This window comes from Spodoptera frugiperda, chromosome 29 (assembly GCF_023101765.2).
Source record: "Spodoptera frugiperda isolate SF20-4 chromosome 29, AGI-APGP_CSIRO_Sfru_2.0, whole genome shotgun sequence".
NCBI classification, from domain to species: Eukaryota; Metazoa; Arthropoda; class Insecta; order Lepidoptera; family Noctuidae; genus Spodoptera; species Spodoptera frugiperda.
Window position 1 is genome coordinate 9,375,926 of NC_064240.1, and position 20,584 is coordinate 9,396,509.

Here is a 20,584-nt window from a genome sequence, read left to right on the forward strand (position 1 = left end):
TACATTGCATAGCGGCATTACGTGCCGTAAGGCACCTCTGCCTACCCCTTCGGGGATAAAAAGGCGTGACGTTGCGTATAAATAATTTTGTTGCGTTCTATGGAGGTAGACAGGAACATTTTTAAATTGTCATTAACATCGTCAACCGGAATACGTTATTTATTGTTGAACAAAGGCCTCCTTGTTTCAAGGGGATTTGCTATATAATCCCTACGCATGACAGGTGGCATGTAGGGAAAGGTGGCTCGTACCGCTTGGCAGGTGGTTTGGGATCCCAGTTAGGTCACAGAAAAAAGGGAACCTGATTCTGGTACAAGTGTCGTGGTGGAGGTTTATGACTCCTACTTCTCATACATGAGAGTGCGGGTTCACCTACCAACGGCAAGTATCAATGTGATTTTTTCCGAATTATGTGTACTTTCTAAAATTATTTCGACACCACTGGCAAACGGTGAAGGAAAACATCGAGAGGAAACCTAGGCTTATAGTTTCTAATTATAAGTTTTAAATCGCCAACCCACATTGAGCAAGCATGGTGATTAATGCTCAAACCTTCTCTGTATGAGAAGAGACATTTGGCTAGCAGTGGCCACTTATAGGCTGAGGATGATGATGATGTGAATTCTGGTACTTTCCTATTCGCAGTTTTAACACATATTTATCTACAAATTGTATTTTAAGGAATAACAAACCCTAAAAGAAACAATGATAAAGTTCAATTTTATTCACTTTTATTTTTGCTTTTTGCACAGACTATGCACCAATTAGTACGTTTATAGCTCTTCCATTGTGCACTCTACGTTAATTAAGGATAGCAGTGACGTTATCAAGCCTGTTCTGTTTTTGATGAATATGAATTTGATTGTCACCTGCATATTATGTGCCAAGTTCGTCACTGATATCGATTATTTTGTTTTTTATTTATGTATGAAAGTTATATGCTTGAAGTGTAGTGTTTTAGTCTTGTAGTTGTATTTTCTGAAGATGGTATCTTCTTAGCTTGAAACTATTTCTTTTCTGGTCCACATATCTTGTAGTTATACGGTGTTAGAGTAATTAATAATCGTATCGTCACGCCTTTTATCCCAGAAGAGGGAGGCATAGGTGCAAATTACGGCACCTAATGCCACTGTACACTCTACACCCACGTTTCACCATTTATAAGTCCCATGTAATAGGAGGTGAGCCTAATTGCTATATACCGGACAATGCCAGACTCCGTGACTCCGTGATTGAGAAATTTTCGAAAAACCGAATATTGCCCATCAATTCTGTGCCCGACTCGGGAATCGAATCCGTCACCCCTTGCCTGGCAGTCGCACTTGCGACTCGACCAACGAGGCAGTAACTGACAATATCAGCTTGAAATATTGTGTTTTGCTTTCAAAATCATGTTTGTAACAAATAAACTCGAAAAAACTGTTTCTCATTTCTACCATACAGGATTTTCTTTGGAAAAAACTAACAATTTTCATTCGCAAATCTCTTCTGAATACTGTTAATCTAGTTTTTTGTAACTGCGTCCAAACTAGAAAGCGGGTGACAATTTAGATCGTTAGACGAGTTATTTTGTAAAGCTCGCCTCTGAAACTGCACTATCAGTTGACCAAAAGGGTATTTTTATTTTTTACGAGAACATAGGGGTTTGAGGTTGTTAGAGTTTCCGAGTATTACCTTGCAGTAACATCTAGAACGCTTTGTCATCCTACCGTACGAGGAACAATTTGATTCAAAAATAGGGACCGGGCGAGGTAGAATTAAATCTCGCTTGTTTTATTTCTAACCGCTTCTGTAAACTTCTGAAAGTGTAGACAAATGGGTATTAATGTAGCTCCCTTTTTTAGTTGGTAAAGCAGTCCTAATGTAATAAAGGTGATTACTTATTGAGATTCATGGGGGACGGTTGTTGACCCTCTTATGTTGTTGAAATATGATAAACGGAAAAGCAAAGTTATACACCTGTCTCCCATGGAGGTAGACAAAGACAATAAAACGCCAATTGCTACGAATCTTACATAGTTCTTTCGCTTCATCAACAGTCATCAGTCTTTTCATGCAAGCTCGTCGGTTAAGTGTACTTTTAATTTGGCCCTTCTTTAGTATATCGCCAATTTTGTCAACATATGTCCGACTAGGACGGTCCCAAAACATACCCGCTCTGTATACTTCTTTCGTAAATCTGCTTCCATTATTATAATATGTTATTTAAATAACATCTTAGAAAATTATCGAGTATTGTTGCGAATGGGTTTGAGCATTATGTTTTAGTATAAACTAGATTAAGGACTTGTTTCACAATGTCTGGATAGCCTCTATGTATCAGAATTAAGAACGTAATTTGTATGCACTATCTATCACAAAGGTTTATTGGGCACTTATATGAAGGTGGTGAAACAGGCACTAAGACTTGGATAAAAGGCAAAAACATTGATCATCAATTAGTAAGGACATTTAAGTTGTATGTCTTTTGGAAATGCTATATTATGTTTTGTTATTAGGACTCAAGTGATCCATCAACAGTCAATGTACGGCTGAAGATGATAATTGTGACAGCAGATTATACGATTAACTATATTATCTTGTTTTGGGAGTTGGCTATTATCTTGGTATTAACCTTTCGATTGATGACTGAGTGTATAAATAGAATGTTTGTCTAATGTGTATTGTCTATATGGACCCATTTACTACCAAAAAAGTTTCTGTAGTCTTAAGTAACATATAATATATGTTGGCCCACATTATATGGTCGCAAATTACCCTAATACAGACGTGAAGCAATAACATATTCCAAAAATCGCTTCTGTATTGCAATGGACTTACCAACGTTACTAATAAAAAGTGGGCGTATAATGAGTATCCACTTTTATCTGTTACAGGGACATAACTTTCGCATATAACAATATAACACTATAATATTACAAATGCAAAAGTTTGTATGTTTGTTTGTTACTCCTTTACGTCAAAACGGCTGAAGGGATCGAAATGAAATTTGGAACAGGAGTAGATTATAGTCTGAAATAACACATAGAATACTTTTTATCCCATGAGACCGCGGGCGAAGTCGCTGGCAAAAGCTAGTATTATATATCTAAGTGTAATATAATATATGAGTTGAAAGAAAAAAAAACAAACTTTCATTGACCAGTACTGTATTTGCGAGGATATACATATACATAGTTATTACCATAATTTAGCATCGATTATACTAAGTTTAAAGGCACTGTGTACAAGTATAGCTTATGACTAATTATGCAGATCAATTAAGGTCATTGAACCGCACCATTTCTGACTGGACTAGTTGATAGAAATGCAAATATCAGGCTACAGTGGTACCTTGCACATGATACTAAGTATGACAAGTCTGTATGAACTATGAACAATTAGTAACCATTTGCTTCTTACATCTTTTGGTACTTTCAAGTTAATTCGGTAATGAGTCTATCAGATTTGAAAAATTATTAGTAGATAAGCAAATTAGGCTTACTGCCACACTCAAAGACATTTAAAGATTACGTAAAGTATTCCTTAGTAACGATTTTGTCTCGAAAACAATTGGGTTAAGTAACCATTAAATGACTCTGAGTACGGCGGTTAATCTTGTAACTCTTCAATAAGGTTACTCGACTGTTGCTCGTGATCATGGGCCCCGGTCGAGTCTCAAAACTAGTCGAGTAATACTGAAATGTTGTTCCAATTTTACTGTGAGTAATAAGACATTTTACTTTGGAAGCACTTATGTTTTTTGGAAACATAAATCACTGTTCACACAGACTTGTAACATAAAGCTATACATACATATATGTTCAACTTAGAACATAGAGTTCCCATAGACAAAGATTTTAATTAAAAGTTACTTCGACATGTATTTCTTAATTAAAACCGCTTCTGTTAAATGATTTGACAATATTAATTAATTGTGTTAAAGCTTCTTCAAACGACACGGTGTCTATTTTAATCTTATTGTGCGAAATTGGAACTAAAGAGGCAATGAAATGGTAATTTCATTAGACTATATTATTGTAGGAAAGTTATAATGTATAGTACTATACTACATTCTCAAAATAATTCTTATGTTATCGGCTTACTCACGTAACTGTTTGACGAGAAACTCGACTAGTTTCAAGCCATGCCAGAGGCTCATATTTATGAACAGCATTCCGCGACACACGATGCAAGCCGATAACATAATAATTAATTTAGTTTCACGAAAGTTATAATAAAATTATTCTCAAAAAATATTAATATTTCTTAGAAGATATGAATAAATATGTTATCTGCGCTTTCAACCTCGTTGTTCAGTGCAAAAAGTAAAATAAAACCATTCCAAATCCGATGTCAGTCGTCAATCACTAAAGACCCTTGTAAGATCTCATTAAAACTAAAGAGAATGATTTGTTTAAAAATATTAGTAGTGAAAACTATTTTTTACATATTGCAACGTATCATAAAAATATGTAACAAAATGTGATTAAGTTATCGAAGGAGAGTGAGGAGTGAGTACAAATTCTCATTATTTGTATGGTAATGAGACTTGTAACACCATCATTAAAGTTGATATTAATGACTCTGATGACGAATATGAGGGTAGAAATTGCATTTCCAGATAACAACCACGATCTATGAGGGTAAATTAAAAAGTATAAATCCTTAACTCAGTAAGCATACATAAATTAAAATTCAATTAATATAAATAGAGCTATAAGACCACTATACATAAGAATTATTTTCGCATTTATTAATTTTATACTTGGCATAGGTGTTTTTGTTTTATGTAACATAGTTATGTATGTAATTAAACCTTTTCGATAGCGAAGCCCGGAAACTTTAATTCACAGTTAATTTAGCCGACATAATAAAATATTGACATTCACTTTTGTTGTTATTTGAAACGGGTTTACAAAACATAACTTGTTGCGAATGTATAAATTAAAATAAAAGTAAAATTGCTTACAAGTTCCTACTTGTAATTCCTATTACGATGGCTTTGTAGGCTGATTGGATGAAAGTGCGATTGACGACTCACTATATCTATTAAAAATTACATCAAACTCCGTTGCGTAGTTTTAAAGATCTAAGCATACATAGGGAGAGACATACACACATATTTAATAAGGCAAGATACATGTATAATCCGGAGCTGCGGATTGCCTAGCGGATTACCTAAGGTCCGGCTCTAAAAGTAGGAGTAGAAACGGGGTGGTTTTTAGTCAGTAAAGGTCTGACACTCCCTCTTGCCTCAACCAAGGTGAGAGAAGTTATAGGATGATATTCCACTCTCAAAAAAAGATACATGTATAACAAAATGAAGTACATAGTCAAGTGTCGTTGACTTCATATAAAATTGCTAGTTAAAGATTATTTAGGCTGATAGTTATAACAGGTTTTTAACAGTTACGGCAAGTTAGGCATGCATGTAGTGTATTGAGCGTGTATTTTCCTTATTTATAAGGTCATTGGCGCAGATTGGCTTCTAAGATATTAAACCAAGACCCATAAATATATGATTGCAATACAAATGTTGGCAAAAATACCTATATATCATGTTTTGTCGACGAAAATACAGGTAGGTGAATTGCGATCAAAATATTGTATTTGCCGACATACAATTTGCATTAGACTCATTAAATAAATGTAAATGAATCTTTAAGTTCACTCTTGAGTAATTTGTTAGACAGACTTGTGTTTTTATATTAGATACGTACTGAGATACATATTAAACGAAAAAAAAAAACATTATTTCGTTCTAATTATCGAAATGTTCTTCATTATTATCCAAATTGTAGTTAATTATTTACCCGATTTTATTAAAATTTATGTACATAAATATAGTATTTTTAGGGAAGAAAATACCTTTGATCTTTCCTTGTGTCTTTTTTGTTTCATTATCCCCAAGAGAAACTTGACTGATGCACTTACGTCAATGGGTTTGCCATTTAATTGTCATTACAATTCCAACGACATTATTTCCTATGGGAAATCCAATTAACACTCTATTTTATTAGAAATCATCAATAACCACTTAAGCATAAGTAGCCACTTTCATTAGCAGATGAAATGAATTTGATAAGGTAAAAATTATTTCGCACAATAGATTCAAACAGAAATGCCACTTGGTTGAATGAAGATTAATAATAAATGAAGGAAAATGATCGTAATGTACATAAACCAGGCTTTTTATTATAGGTAAGAGTATTTAAATGACTACAAATTATAATCTAATCTATACAAAATCGTCCTTAAAACTAAACGTACTAAATAATTTAACACTTTGAGATAAATACTGATAATAAATTATTTATTTATACATTTGTATTAAATAGGTTTTAGCTAGACACGAAATATTGAGAGCAATGTGCTGAACTCATAGCGTCAAGCTTCGTTAAGTCTTTCAAAACTTAATATAATGTAAACTATTGGTAATTATTTTGTTTGACCTTGAGTATTGCGATGTCCGAATATTATCAGTGACCGATAGTTCGATAGTTTATACTTTGTTTGTTCAATGTCTGCGCCAATACGCCATTCAAAACCAACAGCACCCACTAGTTTATGTATATATACTTGTAACATATAAATACAAAACTTACATAGTCCAATACTTCGTATCTAGCTTTAAATGCTTAGCTTTTGATACTTCTATAGTATCCGTTTATTACATACCACAGTTCTTATTTATTCGTATTTCTTCAAAAATATTTTTTTGTAGAACAGAACTGAAAAGAAACTGCCGACAGTCGGTCCAACCCAGTATACCCAATGTCTAGCCCATCTGCCAGTCCAGACAGCTGGGCCGAGGGTCCTAGCAGGGTTCATGCTCGCTCCAGTCAGTGGTCCTCCCACAAGACTGAGTCCTACGATTGTTAATCCAAACTTGATCGGGGTGCTGTCTTGTTTATTCGCATGCGCTGGATCCCAAATACCACAGTTAATCAAGATAAGTGCTGCAGTTAACGCTGCTTCAATTCCTACTGCTTGCAGGTCAGTTATACCAGCGTATGGCATCGTCACACATACGCCATCAACTTCCAAGTCAAACGGAGATAGAGAGACTAAGATTCCATAGCCGAGTACTGCTCCCGCACATTGGGCTAGTATATATAAAATTCCGATAATTAAGGACTTACTGCCCCAGATGACGGTTGCTAATGTCACTGCAGGGTTCATGTATGCTCCCGAAATGTGTCCGAAGATTTGAATGTTGAACAAGACTACGAAACCAAATCCGAAAGGTGGGTATATGGTTAAGTTAATTCCTTCCATGGGCAAACAAGCCATGCAGCCGAATAGGACGAGCATCATCGTAGAGATGAACTCAGCCATGATTCCTCGCCAGGAGTCCACCCACCACATGTATACGGAGCATTTCCTGGGCTGCTGGTCATCCTGCGTCATCTTCAGTTCCGTGAGAATTTGGGGGATCGATGGCACCGTCATGTTGAATGAGCACTTAAATCCGTATTCACAAAAAGAACAATATTAGAGGGCCGATTCGCACGTCACAATAAAATTGTCAGCTTCCTCAACTGTGAGCACACATTGTTTTTATTCACGCAGGTCAATATTCACTGTCACTGCGGTGGGACGGTGGACGCGACTGTAGTGCGTTAGACGCGAGGTAAAAATATATACATATCTCTGGGCGCACAGTCACACGGATAAAATGATATTAATGCAGATAGAGCGGCCGTTATCTTTTGTTTTCAGCCCTACAATAAAACACCCGATTATTATTTATTATCAACACGTTTGTGAGTTTAATAGCTGTGAATTCTGAAACCCGGATTAACGTGGATGGATATCAATATTGATTTCGTGCATTATTTCTTTTTTGTTTATTCAGACTTTTTGGGTTATTCTATACTGATTAAAACTTTGTCTATATCTATGTTGGGGTTGGAGAGTACTGGTATTTTTATGAGGAGATTATTAAACATTTGTGAAAATAGTTTAAGCTGACAATCTTTATTAATTAATTGACATAAGACATTAGAACATAGAGAAAGAACAAAAAAGTTTTTAATCGTTACAAACTGTTTATTTACAATTTAAGTACTTATTTGTACCTAACGTTATATTAAATTTTATCTATATAGTTTTATTAAATGTTAACCCATAATAAGCCCATATTTTATTAGGTATATTATATTAAAGTAGGTTAGCTGAGACCGACTTTACCATATCTAGATACTTGTCTAAACGACGCAATGACGCGACTTGTTACTGATCAACTACTGATTTACTGAGAAGATTAAATTTTTATCATTGTATACCAGTGGATCATGCTTTACCAGAACAAAACCAAAAAGTACTAATGAGGAAATGCTTTTAAGTAAACCAAAATAAAAAAATCTAGACACTTCTAGACATGTCATAGTAATATTAAGACCCGTAACAAATATATTATCCACTTGTTTTATCTATTGTTTTTTTGTTAAAACCTACCATAACCAGTTGTTTACATAACTCTACGTACATTTGCGTGTTTAGCATTCTTAGTCATTTTATTGTAAAGTTTATTAGCAGGTAGACATATTACATGTATTATGGATACTTATATACTTATATTATTATGTATAGTACATGAAGATAGTTTACATAGTACTAGCCATGCCCTGTGATATTACTCGCACCTTTCTATCATTTGTATTATATATATATTTTTTAAAATGCTCCCTCATATCTGGATTTTGCTCATATGTTGTATTGCGTTTACAAACATACAATTTTACATTAAGTATACAAGATACTCAAACCTGGAACAATAATTTGTGGATCATGCAAAGAGTTATTGCTGTCCCTATTCATCTGCCAAGCGTGGTGAATGGTAATATAATAGACCTTCTCTTAAAATATATGCAGGGGAAAAGGAAGCGTGGCCGACCCCGTCAATCCTGTCGTTGCACAGAACACTGCACATCATTCTGATACATCAGCGGGCATCAGAATGATGTGGAGCGAGGTGAAGCGAGAAGCTCAAGACCGGTCCCGATGGTGGACTTCTATGGACTCCTGCTGCCCCAATAAGGGTACATAGGATATTAACTGAAGTACCTCTTAAAATATAAGCTTAAGGAGCGATCGAATGGCTTGCACGTGCCATTATCGAGATTTTCTCAAAATAACAAACCTGAATCGACTTGTTTAATTGACATAGAACCAGTTTTTTTGCCATGTGTTTCACATGGCCATAGTTATATTCTCCGCTATACTTACATCTAGACTATTTACCAACACCTAATTTCATTATACAAGGTAAAATAAATATGTAATTCACATTTAGTGTTTTGCGTGAAACTGTGACGTCATAAGTTGCATCATTATAGACTTGTCAAACGTCAATTTCAAACGAATCCTAGAACTAGGGCAATTCTGAGTCCCTAGGTATGTGCTGTAACAGGCGTTGCATCATAGAGGTCTAATTAGAGGACTCGGTGCCCCTTATCGGTGCTAAAGGTGGCCACCGAAGTGGTTTTAGTGAGGTAAAAATCCCACACTCCCTAGTCTTTCTCCTCAAAAAGCTAGGCACCTTTTGAAGGTTTCCCCCCATCATAAAAAAGGGCGATGAAGAAGCGCTGTGTAGCAGCAAGAGGTCATTTGTCCAATAAACTGTTTGCAGTTAAAGTGATTGGTCAATAGACTCACATGACCTATCGCATATTGGCGTCATCCGGTGAGCATAAAACAGTAGCCTCAATTTTTAAAACGACATTGCCTCGTTTCTCTGTACTATTTCAGAGTTCGAAGCCCAGTCTTTGGGTTTAACAGGCGCATTTAGTACTACTCAACCTTCGATAACGGTAGGCCACGTCGCTCGAAGGACTGATGGCCAGGAAAGGAAAGTGATCGAGTGGCGACCGCGGACTGGATGACGTAATGTGGGCAGACCTCCCACTAGGTAGACCGACGACATCTTCAGAGTCGCGGGGAACCAGTGGATGCAGGTGGCGGCTTGTGGGGATTCGACCCCTTCGACCCCCGACTTTTGTCGATACAATTAGATGTAGTACTCAGCCTTAACGGGTTAGAAGTCCCACCCCTATCACATTGTATATAATTTTAAACTGTAAAAGTGTAAACGATGCTTTATACTCCACAATACAGTCTGTACCAGCCTTTTATGACGAATGCAATAGTATCAGTTGTAGCTCATAATCCGATATGCAGAGTGATTGTGCCTCACCCAGCATAAATTCCCGGCTAAGCTAGAGATACCTACTATCATACTTATTGACTGGATAATCTTATTATGACATTGGCACTTGTAAAGCTAAAGACTTCATCCACGCATCAAAACATCAATATATTATGTAATTATTTCGTCAGCAAAACCTTCGACTATAATGTCCAATGATAGGAGTCTTAGTGCTGACACATTTTTTAAACGTTGCTCCACACTAGGATTTTCTCCTGTGTCGTGGGTGCATTTACAAACATACAAGTTCACATGCACATGACACCCAGACCCGAAACAACAATTTGTGGACCATACAAAGAGTTGCTCCGTGTGGGAATCGAACCCGCTAAACGTTGCACGGTAGCCAGCCACCCAGCCACCGCGCCAACCGTGCAGTCAAACACACTGAGTGTGTAGTGGCGTGTAGGCCTTAGCCTTCACGTGTTACAATGTTAATTAATGACTTCTTATGACTTGTAGGATGAGTTCTGACTGAGTTGGTTAAAACACTAGTCTTTTTTTTTATTTAAAAAAACGTTGCCCCACATTAGGATTTTCTCCTGTGTCGTGAGTGCGTTTACAAACATACAAGTTCACATACACATGACACCCAGACCCGAAACAACAATTTGTGGATCACACAAAGAGTTGCTCCGTGCGGGAATCGAACCCACTACCCGTTGCACGGCAGCCAGTTGCCCAGCCACCGCACCAACCGTGCAGTCAAAGCTCATCATTTCAGCTCAGTAGCAGCAAGGTAGAATTATATTTGGTTTAGGGAATTATGTATACTAGTGGTCGCCTAGTGGCCGAAATTCGACCATATACGATTTAATTTAGAATACCACTTAAGGGTAGTTCTTCGAAATTTGATTCTTCGACTGATTCATATGGCCAAAATTTAATTCCACTTTGAGATCTGTAACACGTGTTCATATGAAAATAGTTATACCAAATAACGTAACTATATTCGAAAAAGGGACTCGTTTTAAAAAAATAGTTTTCGAGATATTGACGTTTGAATATTTTCTGCCCAGATGAATCAGAAATTGTTACAGATAAATCTGTTGAACAATTGAAAATTGTATGTAAATGAGCTCTGTATTTATTTTAATTGTTAGCACACCATTTTCGAGTACTTTCGCACAGAGAAGTCACGTGCATTCATCATCACGCTTGCTCAGGGCGGATTAGCAATTTCAGACTCATATTAATCACATTCCTCAAAAAAAAGTTTTTAAATTGTAGCTATAACCTTTATAGCTAAGTTAATTTAAAAATAAGACTAGTAAAAAAATGGACAACGCAACAAGAGCATTATTTTATAATTCATATGCGGTTTTGACCATACGAATCAGGCACAGATGAATCAGGATTTTGCTTACAATCATGCATAACTCATCGTATATACAGACTTCATTCTTATCATTTTTCTACACGAATGTATAACCAAAAAGCTTCACACGAAACATAGGTTGAAGTTTTAAAACTGTAAAGTAAATTTTATAAAATAGGCATTGTAATCAGGATGCCATGTAAACCAAACACAGATGAATCAGATATTTACCTTAGTAACACCTGGATCTAAGCCAACCAGCCGCACGTCCGCCTCCTAGCTTGTCCGTTGCACGCCTGGTTTCCCTCCGCACAGGAAGCCAGACTCCCATTATTAATACCCGACAAAGTATGGTCATTCGTAGCTTACGCCATATTAATCAGTATTGTACGCCGGACACTTCTTATTTATTTATTTATAATCATACTAACATAGTTATAACGACTGCATATTTTTTTGAAGAGGACAACTCATCTCCTTTTGATGTAATTATAATTTGTATTGAAGTATCAAAGGGAAAATGCGAAATCGACTACTTTGTTCCGGAAAATGGCAAACGGACACACCATATGAATCAGAAGAACAAGCTTTAAAAAAAATATTTTGTACCTAGACTGCAATTATTTAAAAAATATAATTTGTCCTAGTAACTGATATAGCTAAACTATACTAAAAAAAATATTACATGCCGTTTTGTAAGTTGGTTTCAAAAATATTCCCAAAGACATCGAAAATTTTGTCTCTGAAGAACTACCCTTAACATACGTTCAAGGATAATTTTTATTTAACTCAAACTCAAACAAACTCTTTTATAACGCATCATGAATAACCAAACCTCCTTCAATGAAAAACCTCTTTTCATTATGAGACGTGAGAATATCATCGCAATGTCTGTCAATTTTGACGTTTTGTCAAATACGATCAGATACTATGCATGTGTGTGTAATGTTTTATTTATTGATTTAATGTACTTTATAAGCATTATTATTGAAAAATATTAGCGTTCTGTACTTCTCCTACACATAAACTATAAGTGTACCAAATTTTATGCTCCTACGTCCGCGCAATTTTCGTAAAAAGCGGTCCAAAGTTTTTGCATCACGTATTAATATATAGATAGGCTCGTGGCCTAAGGACATAGTCCTTAGGCCAAAAAAGACCTACATATTACCAAAAAATACATGCAAGTCTGCATCTCAGTGATAGTGATATTATTATAACTTTAGAAATAACTTATAAATCCTTTTTATTTACAAATGTAAATGGGCACATTAGTATTAGTGTTGCAATAACTCTCTGATTATACAAAGAACATTATTTAATAGATACAATACTATGTACATTCCTCTACTAAAACAATAACACAATAGTTTCCTCATTATAAATAAATTCTTAAAATAAATATCCTTGTACGTATTAAAAGAAAAACTAAAGACTAGGTCTTAGGTAGTCCACCAGTCGCGGGAGACACTCCGTGCGTCGGTGATCGTGCGATCTCCAGCCGCCATAAGTGCGGGACTGTGGACGGCAAGCACGGGTAGCTCGCCGCCCAACTCGAATCAGACTTGCGTACGGCGCGTCGAGTTTCGCGCGCGTCTCCAAGAGCCATCAGACCACTACATATGGAGCCCTATAGGGATGATGCCCGACTCGGAGTTGCAGACTACCTAGCGAGTTACCGGGACTCCAGCTGGAAGAGTAGAAGTAGGAACAGGGTGGTTTTCAGTCAATAAGAGCCTGACACTCCCTCTCGTTTTAGCCTAGGCGGGAGAAGTCCTTGAAAGATTTTCCCCCTAAAAAAATAAAAGATCTTAGGAGGTGATATTGGGTGTGCGATATCTGTTGGTAAATATGAATTTATAAAGTAAGGCGGCTGCACCACTGCCGAGTAGTGGTCCAGCCCAGTAGATCCAGTGTTGGGCCCACTGACCAGTCCACACCGCCGGACCCAAGGACCGTGCAGGGTTCATGCTCGCCCCAGTCCATGGTCCCGCTACGAGTATAAGCCCAAGAATCGTAACGCCAAACTTTATCGAGGTACTGTCTGTATTACGCGCATTCACAGGATCCCAGACACTCATACAAACAAATGAAAGAACTGCAGTTATAGCTATTTCGATCACAAACGATTGGTACCAGTACAGTTCTGGGACGGGCGTCGTAACACATATTTCATTAACAAATATATCGATCTCCGTTATTAGAAATAAGATCCCATAGCCGACGATCGCCCCAGCACATTCAGCTAACGTGTATGCAATCCCTAAACAGAGGGATGTATTGCCTCGAATGACAGATGCCAGTACCACAGCCGGGTTCATGAATGCACCAGATATGTGGCCAAATATCTGCACGTTCACTGCAACTAGACAACCAAATCCGAAAGGCGCGTAAATGTTTGGGTCGATGCCTTTGATGGGCAAACATGTCATGCAGCCGAGCATTATAAGAATGAGTGTGGCGATAAACTCTGCTAGCACGCCTCGCCATTTAGCGCAGCACGATGGTCTGTCTTTTCCTCTGATCATATTTTGATATTTCATTTCATTATCATATAGAGGACATCCACAGCAATAAATGTTATCTTCTGTTACTTGGTGTAACCTTTTATGTTACCTGAAATGTACAGGATTTTTTTATTTTTAAGTACTTTCTGCTTCCTGTAATAAAAACAGATATTTGTAAGTATAGTTGTTCAAATATTAGGATGTCAAAACATAAGGAAATGTTAAAATTTTCCGTTTACTTAAAATGAAGGGATTCTATCGAGATATACGAGATTTTGTATGTCACCGTCGAAGCTTCCATAAGACCCACTTAAGATTTTATCTTAAGTGATGCACATACAAAATATGGGAGAAAAACATAATACTTATACTTTTGTTTAACATACGTTATTTGTTGTTATGGCGTTTGGATTATTTATGAGTACAGTATTTCCCGAAGGAGTTGGAAGTGATAAAAACATGCCAGAAGTATATTTGCTTTTATTAATGGGAAAAGGTTAAGCTTTTGATGTTACTTTACGACTTTTTATATGATTGGGTCTTCGGTCTAGTGGTTGGAAGCGCTTCTTTTAAGTTGTAAATATATAGTTGGATTGGCGTCATACGGAATGTGTACGATGCGTACGATGCGGGCCTGTGGATGCCTTAAGCTTCCGTAGTCGAAACTACAATGTACATATTAAAACAACTCGACCAAATAAACCTAGCCCTAACTTAGTTTTCTCACTCACTTACCTTGCTTAACAAATTGTCTATATAAAATTAATTCCTTAGATCGTATTATTAACGAATAATAACTGGGGTTAACTAGAAACGAAAGTAATATCGAAACTTGAAGACGATAGCCGCTACTTATACAGAGTGGTTGCCATGGCAACCGATCACAAGTATACACAACGATTCTATTTGCCCCATCTTCAAGATAGCTCCAATAATCGGTACTTAGAAATCGGACAACTTATAGATAACCACTGATAAGTTTCGAGTAGTATTTTATTAATGTCTTCGCTTATTAATATGATTATTTATTTTAGTATAGACTTATCAACCATCTCGTTTTTGATAGATCCGTATTTTTTTTAATTGTCACGTTTTTAAAAGTCATAGTCAGTTCATGACATTCTTTCTTAAAAAAGGTTTTTATATCGACCATAGATGTAGTTCTATAGTGCAGACTGCCTGGTGGGTTACTGGGGCTCCGGCTCGAAAAGCAGAAGTAGGAACAGAGTGGTTTTAGTCAGTACGAGTCTGGACCTACTCACCTCGCCCAAGACCAATTGGATGATGTACCCGGCTAAAGAAAAAAAAAAAAACACTATTAGTACGCCCTTGATTTCAATAGAGTTGCAAATTATATCTAGTTTAAAGAAAACCTTATTCTTTTAAGGGCCAGTAACTCACCTCCTCTTATATTGAAGGTATCCCGTGTGGTTCTGATCATTTATCATCAGATGATTTTGATCTCTATACCATAAAAACTTTGGTCCACTTTGCGTTAGCATTTATAGTATTCTCATTACACTAGGGTGAGTGTCTATTGCTTAATTAAAACATTCGGCTAAACTCGAAACTCGACCACTCATCCATAATTATGTAGGTACAAAGTTTAGGGTTGAGTTTAATTACTGAGAAATTCCTATTCCTAAAACCTACACAAATATACAAAAGCTTCATAATGATTTGTAAAACTGACCTGTTCTGGTGTTATTGAAGTTCTATTTTACTCTAAATTTATTTTTATTTTTTTAAATCGTTGCTATCACTATGATTTTCTCCTGTGTCGTGGGTGCGTTTACAAACATACAATTTCACATGCACATGACACCCATACCCGAAACAACAATTTGTGGATCACACAAGAATTGCTCAGTGCGGGAATTGAACCCGCTACAAGTTAAAAAATAGCGATTAACTCTGGGTATCGTGATACGAACCTAAAAATAAATCGTACCTTACTATGCTACCTATAGTATTGACGGAGAATCTTGACACCGCGATTCAGAAAACGGTCTCAAATAAAAAACGCCATCTATTAACGAAAGTTGGAACCATATTTTTTATGAATCGCGGATTTCTTACATATTAGTTGTTATGCGGTTAGATAGAAAGTGTTTTTTAAACTCGAAATGGATAATTTGCCTAAATGGTTAATAGTGAAAGTTATCACTTTCGTTTCCGAGGACATAATATCTAGTTCAACTTATCTAACACTTCTTGTTTACAATTTGGATTAACAGTATGTTATGTAAGAGTGGCTAATATTTTAAGTTTAATTGAGATATAAAACGAGACATCGGAATGTTTGTTTGGGCATAAATTGCGAAATACTGCATCATAACAAATCATTATTTTTTTAGTTTATCGACAGGACAAGTTTTGTTAAGAATGCAATCGATTATGTTATACAAATTCAAGGTAGAACCAGTAGAAAGTAAGAACACAAGGTATCTCTATATATATACATAAGTACTTCAATTCACGTGATTTTACCAAGAGTAAACTTCATTCATAGCTCTATGGGGACCAAAAGCAACATCATTAGAACTTAAAACGGGATATTTATGGCGCTTGTAACAGTGCCGAAATATCGGAAACTCACAAAAACTAATAAACATGATACTTAAAATATCCCGTTTTGGGTTCTAATGATATTACTAGTGACCATGTCAGTTCAAAAGCTTATATCAAGAGCAACATTATGAAATAAGCTAATGTAAACAAATAAAACGAAACAGCGGTCAATGTATTCTTGGCTACTTAAAATTATTACTGCATCAAGTATACCGAACATGTAACTTAACCTAACTTTGGGCAAATAATTCCCGGGAAGGACAGTGTCCCGAGTTGGGCATCTTCTACAAACGCGACCGTAATACATATTTATTAGGTGAGATGGGAGTAAAGCTCGTGGAAATCATAAAATATAAACAGTAAAACACACACGACCTACCGATCACGTAGGGATGTGTTTGTGTGTATTCTTTTTAAAAGGTTTATATACATAGTTATTTTGGAAGTCAGATGCAATTCCTAGTACGCATATTCGCTCGCAAGATTTTGTCTACAATACAACTACAATATCATTGCAACGGATAGATGTGGCCTATGCCGAATGAACACATATATTCTCATTTCTACGAAATCAAATTTATATTGTTTATAGTCCGTCTGTCAATTTCCGTTAAACCGAAATAGTATCCAACCTTGATTGGAATTCCATGGAACTCTAACTAAAGCGTAACCTAGTTACAAACGTTATTTATTAGTGTTTGTATCTTTTACATAAATAAACAAATAAATTAATGAGCGTGACATTCTATCCGTAGCTACATAAAGTAGGTGATTGCGTGGAGATTAACTTGTCAGCTTGCATCCCGAGAGGTCGGCGATAAATCGTGTGTTAAAAATCTAGCCGTGAGGAGCAAAAACGCGCGCGACTCTAATCCGCGCCATTTACTATAATCCGTGCTGGGGAAAGTGGCGGTCTGATTAATTGCAACCACCACCGCACCACGCGGGGCTTACACCTCTATTAAGCACTCCAACAAATTGAACCGCTAATTTCGGAGATGAAATCGTAAAAAGGTTCATTGTCCCGATAATGTGCTTTTTTATATCGACGGCGCCGCGTGTTGGCTCTATGTGGCGCGGACTTTACATAGGTGGACTAATGGACTTTGTTTTCCTTATGTAACGATAAGATTAAGTGTCGCCATCTTAATGTAATATCTGTAAAAGGTAAGTAAAGTAAGGGCATTTTATCCGACAACGTCTTAAGATAATTCCTCGCTACAAAATGTGCAAGGTGTTGACGATTTTACTCTTAGCTTAAATCTGAGAAATATTCTTATAAATCTTCTGCTAAAAGGTAATGTATTAAAATATAGCAGGTACTGGAATATTAATTTACCAAAGCACGATAGACGCACACATTAACGTTCGTGACTCCAACTTCGACGTAGTAATCATAGCCTGAAATTCCGTTTAACCATGTCAGCATATACTGGTAGGCACGCGAAAAATTCCAGAGTTCACATTTTGTGGGAGGTCGAGGCTTAATGCCGACATAATAGGCACACAAAACAAAGGCGGGTACGAACACTGCAAGGAATTCCCTCCACGTTTCGCGACATACGATGAAATCCGCGACTAGACGGCTTTGAGCTATATTCTGCTATATTCCGCTCAGTTGAGCCGAACTCAAACCTTATCACGGCCTTAGAGGCTTATCCTTTGTTTGTTCATTCTTAACTACTATGGTTATTTTATTCAGTTGACGGCTTAATTTTTTCTTGCTTTTTTTTTCTCATGAATGCAGCGTCCTGATGAGTTTTGCAGGCTTGAGTCGTTAGTAAAGTTTTAGCTGTACGGCTTTTAAAATACTCGTATAAAAACAATTTTCATCATAAAATCACTGGCAGTAATGTTTAAGGCAAGTTTTTTATAGGTTAAAAAGTGGCAAACGAGCAGACTGATCATCGGATGGCAACACGAATACGTTGCCAGCCTTTTAAATAAGTCCCTTATTTAAGTATTTAGGGATTGGGGATATACATCGTGGGTCCGGTAGCCTCACTCACACAGCGAAACAGAACGCAAGCGTTGTTCCACGCCGCTTTTCTATGAGGCCATGGTATCACTCCTATCGAGCAGACCCATTGGGACGTAGCGTATTTCTCCTACCATATTTTTTTTATACACATGTTCAACTGTATCGTCACGAAGTACTGCTACCTTATTCATAGGATAAATATAATTTCCATTTACGAAGCAATAACATTTTGTTTTATTGCAAAACTTTGCTTATAAACCATTTTGGGACTGGTGTTAAGAAAGCAATTAAGTGTACAAAGTGTTGACTCATCATTTAGAATGAAAATGAAATTTATCGATGAAAACTAGAAATTTTATAACAATTTAGGTCTTTAGGTTTTATCGGTTACTGTAATGTAATCAATAGTTATTTCATTGATAAGAATCGAATGTTAATCAACATCTTTTGCTTAATATCGTCTAATAATTACGCAAGTTTTGTAATCCAATCAATCTAATTTGTAAGAAAATAAAACATTAGTTACCTATTCGATATAAGGTAGATACACAGAATTTTATTGGCCCTTCTCCTAGTGATTGTTTAGTGAATAAGAATATGATTTGTATAAGTAATGTTTTGTGTACATTTTATGTGAATTTTCTATTTCCTTTTTCATCATACATTTTACTTCTAAAAGTAAAAGATCGAAAATCTAATAGAAACAAGTTGTTCTACTAGATAAAGATAACAGAGTGAAAATTCAGCTACAAGAAAGGCAAGTTTTATGCAAAACGGGCAGGCCACAATATTTTGTGGAACCTTGTTATTCCGAAATTAGATTACAGTGTGGGAGACTGCTGACAAAAATATACTGACCTCGTTCGCTCGCATTTATTTTAAGTTACAACGATAAATATACGTGTATGTCTCTGCCTACCTCCATGGGAGACAGGCGTGAAGTTATTATGTATGTAATATTGCTATTTTCAATCGTCAATGAGCATTGTAGGTAGCATCAAAAACATAAAATGTTTTATTATGAAAAATGGCATGTTTCCTCAGTCCTATGTTAAATTTGAAATTACCTTATTATTTCATAAGGTTATGAAATTTTATCTATTTACTCTGAAATCTGATAAAAGATTCAGGGGCATAAACATGTAAAAACTGTAATTAATTACGTTATTTATCTCTTCCTAGTATCTTGATCTAGTGTTTGATAGTACGATTCTATAATATAATATAAGTGTCTGAAAACTTAATTTATGAATATCTAAAAATGTAGAATTCCCATACTGTTTTGCTTTTTAGGATAATCAGTAACAATTATATCAGTTATAGGTATTTACATTTCCGGCTGTGGACTACCTAGTGGGTTTACCAGGGCTCCGGCTCAAAAAGCAGGAGTAGGAACAGGGTGGTTTTTAGTCAGTAAGAGTCTGGCACTCCTTCTCGCCTCGCCCAAGGCGAGAGAAGTCATTGGATGATTTTCCATCATCAAAAAAAGTTATTTATATTTTCAACAATTCATTAACAAATAAATATTAAATGTTGTGTACCTACAATGGAGAATGTACATTCATGTACTGAGAAAAAATTATGCGAATCAAACCAACACACCGTATAATTTATTTGTTTGGTACAAACACAATAATAACTATTTGATTACATTTCCCTTGTTTCTCTAAATTCTCCACATAATGAGTGTATTCATGTAATTGACAATTTATGTATGTAAACAGAGAGGTGTCAAATGTGTTGGACAGGTTTGTTTAAATAGTGCAATGGTGTTCAATACATGTTTTGTCCATTGTGTTTCATACATCGCGTCGTTGGTCGAGTGGTCGCAAGTGCGACTGGTCGGGCACAGTATTGCTGAACTTATTTCGGTTTTTCGCAAATTTCTCAGTAGCAGCACGGAGTCTGGCATTGTGCCCAGTATATGGCAATAGGGGATTATTACATGGAACCTTAACATAAATGGTAAAAAGTGGGGTACATTGTACAGTGGCATTAAGTGCCGTAATGTGCAC

General features: G+C 36.2%; 2 protein-coding genes across 2 annotated transcripts; both read right to left on the reverse strand.

Moving 5' to 3' along the window:
• Positions 1-3,132: 3,132 nt before the first annotated feature.
• Positions 3,133-7,639, reverse strand: LOC118268398 (aquaporin-like). The gene has a single exon (XM_035582867.2). It carries the CDS (start codon positions 7,432-7,434, stop codon positions 6,673-6,675), a length of 762 nt encoding a protein of 253 aa, XP_035438760.1. The 5' UTR covers positions 7,435-7,639; the 3' UTR covers positions 3,133-6,672.
• Positions 7,640-12,790: 5,151 nt separating this feature from the next.
• LOC118268355 (aquaporin-4-like) lies at positions 12,791-15,082 on the reverse strand. Its single transcript, XM_035582808.2, has 2 exons — positions 14,753-15,082; positions 12,791-14,126 (listed from the first exon to the last, which is right to left on the reverse strand). Exon 2 carries the CDS (start codon positions 14,051-14,053, stop codon positions 13,322-13,324), a length of 732 nt encoding a protein of 243 aa, XP_035438701.2. The 5' UTR covers positions 14,054-14,126; positions 14,753-15,082; the 3' UTR covers positions 12,791-13,321.
• Positions 15,083-20,584: the final 5,502 nt, after the last annotated feature.

Bases quoted from the DNA above. Each gene is read 5' to 3' on its own strand.
- LOC118268398 (XM_035582867.2), bottom strand. From the start codon at position 7,434: ATGACGGTGCCATCGATCCCCCAAATTCTCACGGAACTGAAGATGACG.
- LOC118268355 (XM_035582808.2), bottom strand. From the start codon at position 14,053: ATGAAATATCAAAATATGATCAGAGGAAAAGACAGACCATCGTGCTGC.